The following is a 13,507-nucleotide window of genomic DNA, read 5'->3' as shown; positions in this document are numbered from 1 at the left end:
CCCACGACAATGCCCCCACAAATGGTCACCAGACCTGATCGTCACCATGTATGCACATATGGTACCCTCTAAAAGGGTGTCAAGTTTGGACCTTCCCATGGGGGCACAGTCTGTACCTTCACAGTGGGTCCCCATGGGAGGCCATCACAATGCTTGCATTGGAGTCAGCAGGAGACACCATCACAATGGACCCAGACAGGGTCAGTGCAATGACTGCTCAGGCACAACCCTCACAAAGGGTGTTTAGGGGTGGCCATTGGTAGGTAAGAATGAGTACAGTCCAACTGGTGTGGGACTACAAAAGACTTATCTCTTTAAAGCATTCTTTACAAAGCAGTAACTAGCATTAACATTAAACTCAAGTTTCTATGAAAAGAGTGAACAGCAAAGCAGGTGAGTAACTCATTCATATGCTACACATGTCCCAGCACCCGGAGGTGACGTCATTTGAGGTCAGTATAACACTTATTTTGTATCCCCTTTGCAGTATTGAGTTATTAAGAGGGAAGGTTAGGGTTAGATCAGAACAGACTGATATTCTATAAAAAAAACTGTTAGATTCTCCCAAAGGGAGGCAGGCAGTCTTTTATCCCAGCATTAAAGTGTTAAAACATGTAAGGGAACAAACACTGCCAAAGCCAATAGGTTCAGAAGGAGGCCTTTCAGGAGCCAGGGCAGCCAAAGTCAATGGGCAAAGTCAACGTTCTGATGCTCTTCTTCTTAGAAAAATGTTCTTAAATAGGCAGGGTTCAAAAAGAAATCACAGAAACTCAAGAGGAGTCACCTTCAAGAAGCACAAGCTGAAAGGCCAGTGCAAGTGAGTTGCGGTAAACTCAAAGTAGGGTTAAATAGCACTCCTAAAGGTAGGAAGCACCCCAAATGGCAAAGGATACTATACCCCAAGCCCCATAGTACCTTTGAACTGAAGAGGTTGTTCCAGCTGGATGCCTTCTGGATGCAATGCAGCAGACCCTTGTTCCTGGTCCTTGGTCGTGGTGGTGAAAGGGAGGATGTCTGGGTGGCTCCTGTGGCAGCAATCGAGAGAGGGGCTCGGCAGCATTGAATTTTGGTCGATTCAGCATCTCTCTTTGTGGTTTTGGCACCTTTTCTCATCGCCAAAGAAGAAAAAAACGACTCAGTTACTTGATCTCTCGGTCCCCCACTCTAGTGGGGGACTCGGATCTCTCGGTCCCCCACTCTAGTGAGGGGACTCTGGACGTGGATTTCCTGCTTCTCTAGTGTCGTCAGGATGCCCGCGAAGTTTTGTCTAGATTCGCACTTCAGAAGACAACACACTCACAGATTGTCGAGGTACCCCAGGTATTGGGCTTTTGCAGCTTGGAAAGTCGCAGCAAGAGAGTTTGTCTAGAGTCTACTTGGTCCCACCAGTCGTCCCGCACAGGTCTTCCCTGCCGATTCGAAAACGGGGTCAGCACAGCTGCAGGGTTTCACCAGGCACTTTGCGACCAGGAGGGTGCTGCTGGTGTCTTCTCTTGTCTTTTGCTTCGGATGTTGTCCTCCAGTGGTCGACCCTGCTTCTAGTCTCAAAAACCTCACGTTTTATGCAAGTTCCTGTTCATTCACAGCCCTAGGCTGTCAATCACATAGCAGGGTGGCTGACATCCAGGACAGCCAGCCGGCCAATTGGAACTGGTTTCACTCAGGCACACCCAGAGACAGAGGACAGGGATGTTTCGGGACCCTCCCTCACATCCTGCATTTCCAGACACACTGGAGCCTGGGTGGGCTTCAGGGCTAAAGCCCGCCAATGGCAGAACACAGTAAGGACTCAAACCTGATTCAGTAAAAGCCCTGAAGAAACTGACAAGAAATGGAGAAAAAAAGAAGACAGGGGCCATTTTGTAAAAATGGTCACCCTTGGGTGCTGTACTGCAGCTGAGGTATCAGCCTGCAGATACAGGTCACAAGGTAGTAAAAAGAAACCACTGCCACCAGCCATTCAAGGGAGTTAGTTTAGCAAAATGTTACATGAGGAATGGTTTAAAGGAGTTAATATGTAACCCCCCAGCACTCCACATAGGGAGGTGTGTGCAGGACACATAAAGTAAAGTTAAGTAAGACATCTTACTTTTGTTGGGAACAGTAGTTCACCCAAGAAAATGTAGTTAAACATTAAGTGAAGTCCAAGGGACTTCTCAGTATCACTGCACAAAAGGTGCTGTGTGTCACAATGCAAAAGCAGATACCTATCGAGTTTACCAGACTCCATAAAACAGTAAGAAACACAGAAAAGCTTAGTCAGGAAAACACCTGAGTGAGTGAGAAAAAGGTCCCACTCACTCTGCAGTAAACATTTAAAAAGCCCTGAGTCAAGCAAAAGTGCTGGGGGTCTCTAGGGTTGAAGGGAATTGAAATAGAAATTGAAATTCTCTCTAACAGCAATGTGGTTCCCTCACAAAAGGTTCCAGAATGGGCCATGCGCACATGACACCTCACAAAGGGTAAAAGTATCAAACGTGGCACCGTTCAAAGACGGCCCCTTGTGGTCTGAAACAGTGGGTGTTATTTCTGGCGCCATCACAAAGGGTGCAGGGCCGGAGCCAAGACAATAGGTGCACAGCAGGAACCACTTTTAAGCCACTCTTAAAGTGAAGGCCAAATAACATTTTTGAATAACATATGAAAATAATAACTGAAAGTGCACAAAAATGAAAATATGAAAATGCTCTGCTGCGTCAATGAAACATAGAAATGTGGTGGAACTGCATGGCCACTTTCAATTACAGCGAATTGGTGGCAAAAAAACACAAGTATATGTGAGACACAGAGTGGATAACGGGAGGCGGTGGGTGCAGGATGAACTGTAGATGGGAGAGATGTGCAAGTATAGTCCCTTAAACTCATTTCTCTGATGTAGCTCAAAAGGTTGCAATGTTCCCATTGGGTAACACTATGAAAGCTCTGATGGCAAAGACAGTACAGGGCCATATTCAGGGGGCGCAGTGTAAACCTCTTTCACTGCCTTCTATTTGATCTACAGAGCTGGAGGCAGGTGAACAAGTCACTACAAGTGCAGTGCATCTTAACTTCATCCATAGTATCTCACCTTTTTTTATTTAGCTCTCTGAACCTGTCGACAGATACATCTCCAAATTTGAAGTAAATAAAGGCCTAGCAGATAAAGGAAGGCTCATAATCTATCTGGACAAGGTAAGCTCTCCTTGATTTTGTCTCTTTCTCCATCTTTTTTCAGATTTCCTCCTTTAACTCGAGTGCCTTTTCTTCTCTCTGTAGGTTTCTAATAAGGAGAATGAATGCCTGACATTTAAAGCCCACCAGTATTTTGAAGTTGGCCTGGTGCAGCCGGCGGCTGTCACCGTCTATGATTATTATGCTCTAGGTAACTAGAAACAACTCTTTGAAGACCACCTGTGGAGATACGGGGGGTGGGGGGTCTCCATAGAGCACTGCAGATGGGCATCAGGCTCCTGGACCCCTTTTAAACTTGGTCTCTGTACAAGAGCCCTGAAAGGTCCGCTCTCTTAAGCTAGTGAGGTTGTACTTTATTGATCTGCGTCTCCCAGACGCCACCTGACTGAGGTACCTGGTGTTCATTGTGAGGTCCCTCACAAGGCACTGTCTAAATGCTCCATATAAAGTGAGGCACACATCCAGTCCAGGAAGTGCTATGAAGGTTACGCACTGCTGGCCTGGGAGTGTGTATTGTATTCCAAGATGAGAGCACTGTCACTTCTCAGCAGGGCTCAGATATGTTGAAAGAACACCAAGCGGGCTTAAAAAGTCAAACGTTGGGCTGTATAAGACCCAATAGAATTGCATATAATACAATGAGCGTGAGGGAAGTGGGACTCCGTGGCAAGTCTCATCGGTCAGGTAAAGCCAGTGCTCCAGATAAGATTTGGAAGTGTGAGTATGTTACTCCCTATTTTTTTAAAGTTGGGTGTAGAATGATTTTTTAGGGAGTAAAAATGTAAGTCGAATTCCCAATGAGAGCATTTTATAAGCGAGTAAAAATGTGTTTGAAATGGTAAACAGAAATGTTTTTGTAATAAATATTTCTTTGAACCTAATTATTCATGCACATTAAAAGATACATGTTTACTTCTTCTGATCAGTTTCTTCCTGTGGTACTACATGCACTTCTGGTCCAAGCATATCCATGGGGCTGGGTGGGTGTAAGCAGGGGCACAAGGTCCTACGTGTCTGTTTCCTACTTTTTGTTGGGAGCATTTGTATACCCTGTTTTTATTTTTTTGGGAGTATTTGCCTATTTGTAGGGAGTAAAAGTGGCTGTTACACCGCTTATCTGTAGGGTTGGGTAAAGCAATGCTCCACTCAGACATTTTGTACACCAGCATCAGAATGTCCGGAGAGAGAAAAGCTGTAGCATGAACCAGTGGCACGCTGGTGTATACAGACATGAGTGCTTGTTTGGAAGGCAGGTGCATATGATGGTAGGCTGCTTAAGAGTCAGTCAAATGTCTAACGATGGCCTACAAGAAACATCAGCATTTCAGGAAATCCCCCCATTTCTCTGTAAGCCAGTGCAGGGTGGATGGGAACCCACAACAATGTGAACAAAGTATCATAATTATAGGTTAGAAACTCAGAGTGCAATTTCATATGGCAAGACTGGGACAAGAAGTACATTACTCTAGAAATAGGGCAAGGCTTGCAATTCCCTTCCTCCTTTTCAGCTGCATTTTGCCTAATAAGCTTTTCTTTGTTTTCACTATAATCCTGTGACTGTTGTACACCTACTTACAACATGCATATGCATTTACTAATACAGACTGCTCCACCTCCCTCTTTCCTTTAGACAGTCGCTGCACAAAGTTCTATCACCCGGAAAAGGAGAGTGGACTGCTCAACAAAATATGTCAAGCCGATGTTTGCCGATGCGCAGAAGGTAATATCCCCTGATCCCCACCCAGAGAGCTTAAAACTGTGTAGTTAATATTTTAGGCCACTATGGGCACATTGGACGCACATACTGATTCAAAAGGCTAATATCCAATCTCCTTCTGATTACCTTTTACAGATAACTGCTACATGCGGACGCTTGTTGATGAGATCTCAGTAGATATGCGGTTTGAACTAGCATGTGCCCCTGGTGTTGACTACGGTAAGGCTTCATAAATTCCAAGCCGCAAATTTAATTTGTGATGATAGAAGGACTCACAAATTGGGACAGCAGATAATAGAATTTCCAGGCTGCTTTGTAACCTGCCTTTAACCACAGTAGCCTTCCTCATCGATTTTCCATCCATTTTTAGTAGGAAAATATCCTCCATATGGCTCCATATTGCATCTTCTGGTAGAAAGGTAACCACCATTCTATTTCTATTGGACTTCATAGGGAAGGTAGCAGCCATTCCGTCCTTCTCGATCTTATGACGGAGGTAGCCCCCATGCTGCCTCTATTGGACTTCTGGGAGAAGGTAGCCTCCCTTCTGTCTCTATTGGTCTTCTCAGAGAAGGTAGTCTCCATTCTGTCTCTATTGGTCTTCACGGAGAAGGAAGCAGCCATTCCGTCCTTCTCGATCTTATGAAGGAGGTAGCCCCCATGCTGCCTCTATTGGACTTCTGGGAGAAGGTAGCCTCCATTCTGTCTCTATTGGTCTTCTCAAAGAAGGTAGTCTCCATTCTGTCTCTATTGGTCTTCTCAGAGAAGGTAGTCTCCATTCTGTCTCTATTGGTCTTCACGGAGAAGGAAGCAGCCATTCCGTCCTTCTCGATCTTATGAAGGAGGTAGCCCCCATGCTGCCTCTATTGGTCTTCTGGGAGAAGGTAGCCCCCATGGAAATACTTTGTCTTTGCATCGCTTTTCATACGTTTAATTTCACTCTTTACATCTTTCTTCTTGGTTGCTATTTGGCAGTCATAGATATTTCTTTGTTTTTTACCTGTCCTTTTATTAATTGAAATTCTACAATCAGTCATCTGTATCATCCCCATAAGATCTCCAATAACCTTCAATCCATTGAGAGCTATCTCTTGTCCACTTATGGGCAGGATATTAAATATTTCATCAAATTTGACCAGGTTAGTTTCAGTCCAGCATATCCTATTTCCCCTCGTATTACTTTGGATATTCATGCATTCACCAATACTCATAATGTTCAGTTGGGGTCTTTCCAATGTACATTTCAAAATGTTATGATCGCTATTGAATTTATTGATTTGCTTTAGTAGCCCATTATTAACAAACATGTAATTCAGCCGGGAGTTCACCCTCCTGTTAGTCCATGTTGGAAAACACCCACCTTCAATACCGGGTTCTACTAATCCCCAACTCTGTAACATATTCACCCAGGTTATTCCATTAGAGATTTGAGAATGATGAATGTGCTGTATACCTAAATTTACGAAGTCATCAGGGTTGGGTGTCTCGTATTCACCACACAGTACATTCCATTCTTCCATCTTCACCTTGGCCACATCACAATAGGCGTTAAAATCCCCCGTTATCATTATGTTTGCCTCGGGGGATTCCAGAAGCCATCCCTCCATGGTGTCCATTATGACCTTCCCAATCTCTATAAGCCAGTTACCAAATGTACTATTCTCTCTAACTGTTAGGGGGTTTTTTACCCTTACACATAGCCCCCCTTTCGGCCTTTCTCTTCCCTTAAAACTAGCAGGTTTGGTCGGGGTATTATACCCATCTATAAGGATCGTTCCCTGCACCCAGTTTTCTTGCAGGGCAGAAATATCACAACCTTTCAGGAGGGTGATGCTATCCTTGTGCAATATGGACTAAAAGCCCCTACTATTCCAGGATAGTATTATTAAGCTTGGGACCTCCTCCCTATCTCAACATTCTAATCGATAATTCTCATCGGGATGCCATTTCTCCATTTCTTTACTTTTCAACTCCCTCATTTTATTCCTTTCATTATGTCTCGAATTGTTACTACCTATCTCCATAATGCCCCCAATGTTATTATCTACAATTATTTCAAAATCCTTATTCAATATCTCTTTTAAATTGTCTTCAATCAATTCTACGATAACTGCTGTACCAAATTAATTAATCGCCCAGTTTTCCCAGCTTCCAACCTCCGGTAGTATAACCCTTTCTATATCTGAGGTCTTAATACATTTTAATGTGGGTACTGTATGCAGACATTTCAGTAACCAGCTTCGGTTTAGGTAAGGGCTGTCATCCTTGGGAAATGTTTCTATAATTGTGATACTCTTCCCTCTATTCACCATCCTTGTGTCTTGCTTCCCCTTAATTTCCCAACTTTCAGTGTCTTTATCATTTCTATTCCTACTCATCACCAACCTCTCCATTTCTCCCCTATATATCTCCTTTGCTCTGGGATTCAACTCTGCCCTTTCCATATTGAACTGTACATTAAGAAACTGTATGCCTACCTCAATTCCCTTCAGCTGTTCATCGGTTTCCACATCTTCTCCAGATGTATCTACCATTTGCTCACTTTTATCCACGATAGCTGTGGTAGGTACCTCTCTCACTGGTTTGTGCTTCTTACCCTTTCTTGTACCCTTTCTCTTTAGCCAATCATTCAAACCCCCCTCTTTTTGTCTCTGTGTTTTACCTCCTGGTGCAATCCCTTTATTATTTAGGTTTAACCCAAATCTATTTAAAACCTCTATACATTCCATATCATTTAGGGAAGTCTCAGCTAAGGCGATACTATTCTTTTTGACTGTTTTCTTCTTTCTAAATTGACCTACTTTACTTTTGTTACCCTTTTTATAGTTTCTATTACGGTGGGTTTGTCTTTTATGTCCCTGGGAGTGCGAAATGTCCCCTACCCCATCACCCACAACAATTCTGCTACTTTCTCTGATATAGAGAATACGAACTGCAAGCTCGTGCCAGAGAAGCCTTGTCCCGAGCTAAAAACGTGGGTATGGGAGACCCCGGCCATAACATCCTGACTTATCATTTTGTGAACACTGCATTCTTTTCTTCTGAACATTATCTCACACACTTTTGTAACATAGCGATAAGGATTGGCAATAGGTATTTTTTTTTTGTTTAGGCCCTTTTTTATTTGACTAGACTCCACTTGGGCTGTATTATTATTATTTGATGTTCGTAGCTTGCTCCCATCTTAGATTTAGGCTTAGATTAGGCGTTTATCTCACCCATTTTTACAGTTTAATAAACACACTTGAACTGTGATCACTTGTGTATCTTGCTTTGATACCATGCCTTCCTTAAACTTCACACACTTCTATCTGCTCCCACCTCTTAGAATGAACTGGTCCTATAGAATCTCCCTGTATTGCCTGACTAAGCATATGCTGCACTTGTAAAACTGCAGAATCGCTGTTAGGCCTATTTGCTATCTCTTAATTTGTTAATTGTATTTAGGCACTTACTTTGTACAGGCTTTTTTTGTCTCCGAAATTCAAGGGCTCTGAGCGACTGTTGTTTTTCCCCTTGTTCCCACCCTCCTTGAGCTCTTTGAAATACTATCGTGTGTATAGGCGCTATATAAATAAGCAATACAATACAATGCATGTTCTTCTCCCTCTGGTGTGTAGATGGTATGTCTATCTCTCTCTCTCTCTCTATTGGGAACCCAGGCCCTCTACGTTCATGCTTTCAGGTGGTATCTCTCCCCTGAAACCCCCCAGCAATCTCCTTCCACCTCGCTTTGACTCTAAACCGTCTCCAAACTCCTGCCGCTTACTCTTCTCCAACAATCCACTCTTTACTCTGAACCACCTGTGCTTTATAGGGTGAATGCTCCTTCCTTACAGTCAAACGTATTCTCATAACCTAGATCTGTGTGTTGTTGACATAGTTAAGGATTGGTTTATGTGCTTAGACTCATGTGAGGTGAGTGGGCTAGGCCCTGAGGTTATATCAGGGCTGCCGGCCATTTTAAATTCTCCATGTGGTTGTGGTTGGTGTCTGAACCCCTCTCTACCTCGTGCCTGGGGAAGTTTGACATGGTACATGATCTGCATGCCTCTGGAGGCTGAAGCTACCTATTACTATGTTCTAATATTAGTTACTGTTGGCAGTAAGTGTTGACCAGGTGCCTCAGACAATGCTAGAAGGCTGCAGACAACAAAGTGTCGTGGACAATAAGGCTGCACCAGGGATGTGCAGATAATATTTGATCGGGGAGAGGTGTGTGGATTGCAAACATGCACCTGTGTTTCTATCATGGGCAATGAGTGTGAAAGCTTTCCTTTGCATATTGTTGTTTTAGTGGCTCAGACAGAGATTTAAAGCCGTCGCATGACTGTGTCTAAAGGGATAGCATTCTTTTCCTATGTAGAAGGATTTACGGGGTTTGCCATACTTGGTGGGGTTCTTCAACTGCTTTTTCTCATTGTGATCTCCGATTTCTTGATCTCACTTCCTTTTTCGTCTGCTGTTATTTCAATTCTTCCTTCTTTTTCCAATGTTGCCTTTCTTTCTGTCGACTCTGCTTCTTCTAGTTTGTCTAATACTCTCTCTGATTCACTTGATCTTCTTTATCCTTCTGTTGCGTTTACTTCATTTTATAGGCCGTCCTGGCCCTGGATGTCATCCATCCTCTGGTCCACTTGCCATTTACTCCGTCAGGCCGAACAGTGCTTGCACAAGTCTGGTTCAGCAGTTCACGTATCCTCCCTTTCCTGTCTCCACTCTACTTATGATTCACTTCTTCTTTCTGCTAAGCAACAATATGTTCACTCCATGTTCGCCTCACTTGCTTATCATCCTCGTCGTCTTTTTCAAAGCTTGAATCGTATTGTGTCTCCTTCTTCTCCTGATCCTTCATCTTCTGCTCCCCTCTGCGCATCTGATTTTGCTAACCATTTAACTTCCAAAATGTCCTTACTCAGTTCTTCTATTCTTTCTTCTTCTATCTTCTTTGAGCAATTCTGTTTCGTCTCTTCCTGTATTATCTTCATTCTACCCTCTTTTGGAGGGTGACATTTCTTCTGCTCTTGCTAGCACTCTTTCTGCTTCAACTGATGATTCTCTACCCTCTTCTTTAATTCTTCTGGTTTATTTGTCACTTCTATCCCAGCTTACTGCACTCTTTAATACTACACTTTTTCTGCTTTAGGTCCTTCTCACTTTAAGCATGCTTCTATTCTTCCTATTTTGAAAAAACCTTCACTTGATTCTTCTCTGCCCTCTAACATGTCCGTTATCTCTTTTCGTTGTCTTTCTAAGCTTCTAGAGCCTATTGTTTATCTCCAAGTCTCTTCCTTTATTAATGCACAGTCTCTCTTACCTTCTTTTCAGTCTGGCTTTAGGCCCCGTCATTCCACGGAAACTGCACTCTTGTCTGTCACTAACTCACTTCTTTCTTCTTGTCTCTCTAAACTTTCTTCTCTCCTTGTTCTTCTTAATCTTTCGGCCTCTTTTGATACGGTTGATCACTCTATCATTCTTTACGCTCTTAGAAATTTGGGCTTTCAGGACTCAGTGTTGAATTGGTTTCACTCCTACCTCATAGGTCATACTCTCTCTGTCTTTCTGGCCTGGCCATTCCTCTCCCACTTTTCATCTCTTACATGGTGTTCCCAAGGTTTGGTTATTGGTCCTCTACTTTTTTCTCTTTACACTTCTCTTCTTGGTTCTATCATTTCATCTTTCAGTTTATCCTGTATGCTGACGATTCACAAATCTGTTCATCTTTTCCTTGTTTCACTGATTCTTTTCACTCTTCTTTGTCGGCTTGTCTTCTTGCTGAACTGAATATCATTGTGAGAATTATTCTGCAAAATAATTGGAAATCGACCTAGATACGATATTGAGCATTTTGCTAAAAAATCATGTGGTTCCTCTAAAACCTTATTGCTGCATTGTGAGCTTCCACTCTCGTAGCACACTCTGTAATTGATCTGACACGATCGCAGTAGCGGCCTCAGCAGCCTCTGTAGTTCCATTTGAACTACATTACCCAGAACTAGACATCAGCTGGTGCGTTTGACAGCCTTGTTAGTGCCGGGCTATTTGCACTGTTCCCTCCCAATTTGTGTAACTGCAATTGTGCGTGAGGTGCTGTGTGAACTCTTGACTATTCTAGATTTACTTTTGAATTATTCTCGTGAAAGTATTTGCTCCCAGTTTGACCAGAAATATCTGTGACCTGAATATCATTGTGAGAATTATTCTGCAAAATAATTGGAAATCCACCTAGATTTGATATTGCACATTTTGCTAAAAATCATTTAATTTCTCTCAAACCTTCTTGCTGCATTGTGCGCTTCTGCATTCATCGCGCACCCTATAGTTGACCTGAGGCGATTGCAGAAGTGGCCAGAGCTGCTTCTGTAGTTCTGTTTGAACTACATTACCCAGCACTAGCCGGGCTTCATAACGACATTGGCGGCGCATTAGCGCCGCTGAATTTGACAGGCCGCTTAGTCCCGGTTGCGCAAGATTGTGCAGGGACAGCGGTTCTACTCAACACCTACTTGCTTTGAAGGGATTATGCCTCCATCCCCTCCTACCCCACGTAAGGTAAGGACCCCAATGCTCGGTGTGTCATCCCCGGCTTTAGCACTGGCGATTAATTGCAGCATGTCTGTTCTTTTGAGAACCCGCTATCAAACGGGCTGTGATTCAGGCGAAATATCAATCGCTGGAACACCACCCTGTATTTGAAAGTGATATTTCACATGAAAATCCTCTCGTCACTCCCAATTAAATGACATACATTAACTTGGATGCCCCGGAAGAAATCCTCCCTCAAAAGACCTTAATGCCATCTTATCCGACTCTCTTGGATAGAGACCAGCATCTTGCATCACTGGTCTGTACTAAAGAGAAGGAAGAGACACAGCCCGTTTCCCCGTTCAGCGACCATACCGTTAATATCAGTGCCTCTGCGGGACAAAATATCCAAGTTGAAGCTCCCAACTCAAGCATTAACAGCAATTCTGAGAAGTCTCCCCTCAATAATGAATTCTCCATGTTTCTTCTAAACACCCAATCCTTAGTTCAACATGGGATCGATGTTACTGACTTCATCTCTATGCATAAACCTGACATGCTCAGGTATCCTTCCTTTCCTCACTTTTCCCCGGAAGCTCAATGTCTCTAGAGCTCTAGTACTCTCTAGACTGGTCTAATGCAAAAGCCTCTTCCTTCTTCCTCTCTCTCTGCCCACTCCAGTTTATCCAGAATAGAGCTGCAAGAATTATCCTAGGCCTCAAGCCCAGGGACCGTATCTCTCCAGTCCTTAAATCTCTCCATTGGCTACTGGTTGCTGCAGGGATTAAATTCAAATCCCTCTGTATTATCCATAAGGCTGTCTGGGGCCGCGGACCATGCTATCTTCAACTTGCTCTCACCAAATACTCTCCCTCCAGATGTTTATGCTTCTCTGGCTCCAACTCTTCACATCAAGCGTGTCTTTAAGCAGCATATTGTAGCCATTCTCTTTCCTCTGCTGGTTCCCTCCTCTGGAATAGCCTCCCTCTTCCTTTCCATCTTGAGCTGGATCACCTAAAATTAGGGAAGCTCCTCAAGACAAGTCTTTCATCTTCACCTCCTCCTTCCCCCTCTCCCTCTCATGCTAAACCTCACAGTCGCTGAGATTGGTGGTCTGGGCCCTTATGTGTACTTCTGGGCCCGACCTTTCCCCCAATCGCTTTCAGCCTCCGCCCTCTCACAGTACTTGCCATTGGGCATCCACTGGCCTGTGTTGCCTCACAGGCCTACACTTATTGTACTCACAGGTGACCACACCTTACCAAGTGATCTCTGCCAGGCACTTACCTGTTGCCAGCAACTGGTTGACTCCCTGGCACTTCCCACTCAGTGGAATCTCCTAGCACTTAACCCCCTTCCCTTCTCCCTCTCTCTCGGCACTTGCATGTTCTGAATGCTCACAAGGCCTAGTAGGACCGCCCCTTTCCTATTCAACAGTTTTATTTCTATCTGCTTGCCGTTCTCATGTTCCCTCCTCGCTTGCCCTGTCGGTGCTTTGAAACACAATTTCTTGATGTATAAGCGCCTTACAAATGCACAATAAAATAAAAATAAAATAACAGAGACATGGTTACACGACACTGCCCAGGTATCTGTGGATCATGCAACACAAACAGGGTATAAAATCTATAGGACAGACTGCATAGGAAAGAGGGGGAGGAGTAGTGCTCATCCTGAAAGAACAACTTGACTGCCACCCTATAAACATCCTGAACTTTGAGTGGTGGGAAAAGTTGCTCATAAAGATGAAAGTCACTCACAATGCCCCTTTGACCATACTTACCTTGTACAGACCCCCACAGAATGTACCCATGTTTGAGTAACAGCTCCTCGCATTACTGAATAACATCATAAATCTCAACTCCCCAATAATTGTACTTGGGGACTTTGATCTATGGGCCGAAAAATCATCTGACTCCAAAGCTACTTCTTTACTATCTGCCCTCGAAACTGATTTTCCCAAATGATAAAAAACAAAAACCCACCAAGGCGGTCATACCTTGGATTGGATCCAGACCTACAACCTAATTTGTACTTCTGCACATACCCAGGTCTGTCCTTTTTCTGACCATTTCTTAGTTCACCCAGACTAGA

At 43.7% G+C, this 13,507-nt stretch overlaps 1 protein-coding gene across 1 annotated transcript in view; it reads left to right on the top strand.

The window, feature by feature from the left end:
* The window catches only part of C3 (complement C3), a 403,449-nt gene that overhangs the window by 368,433 nt on the left and 21,509 nt on the right, over positions 1–13,507 (top strand). Inside the window, exons 35-38 of the mRNA XM_069604331.1 lie at positions 3,082–3,171; positions 3,256–3,361; positions 4,802–4,891; positions 5,024–5,107. Of these exons, the coding sequence (XP_069460432.1) occupies positions 3,082–3,171; positions 3,256–3,361; positions 4,802–4,891; positions 5,024–5,107 (370 nt within the window). The remainder of the gene's footprint in view (positions 1–3,081; positions 3,172–3,255; positions 3,362–4,801; positions 4,892–5,023; positions 5,108–13,507) is intronic.

Source organism: Ambystoma mexicanum, chromosome 3q, assembly GCF_040938575.1.
Source record: "Ambystoma mexicanum isolate Mex_15411 chromosome 3q, UKY_AmexF1_1, whole genome shotgun sequence".
In the NCBI taxonomy this organism is placed as follows: Eukaryota; Metazoa; Chordata; class Amphibia; order Caudata; family Ambystomatidae; genus Ambystoma; species Ambystoma mexicanum.
The sequence above is the reverse complement of the archived record's forward strand: the minus strand, read 5'-3'. Positions and strand labels throughout refer to the sequence as shown.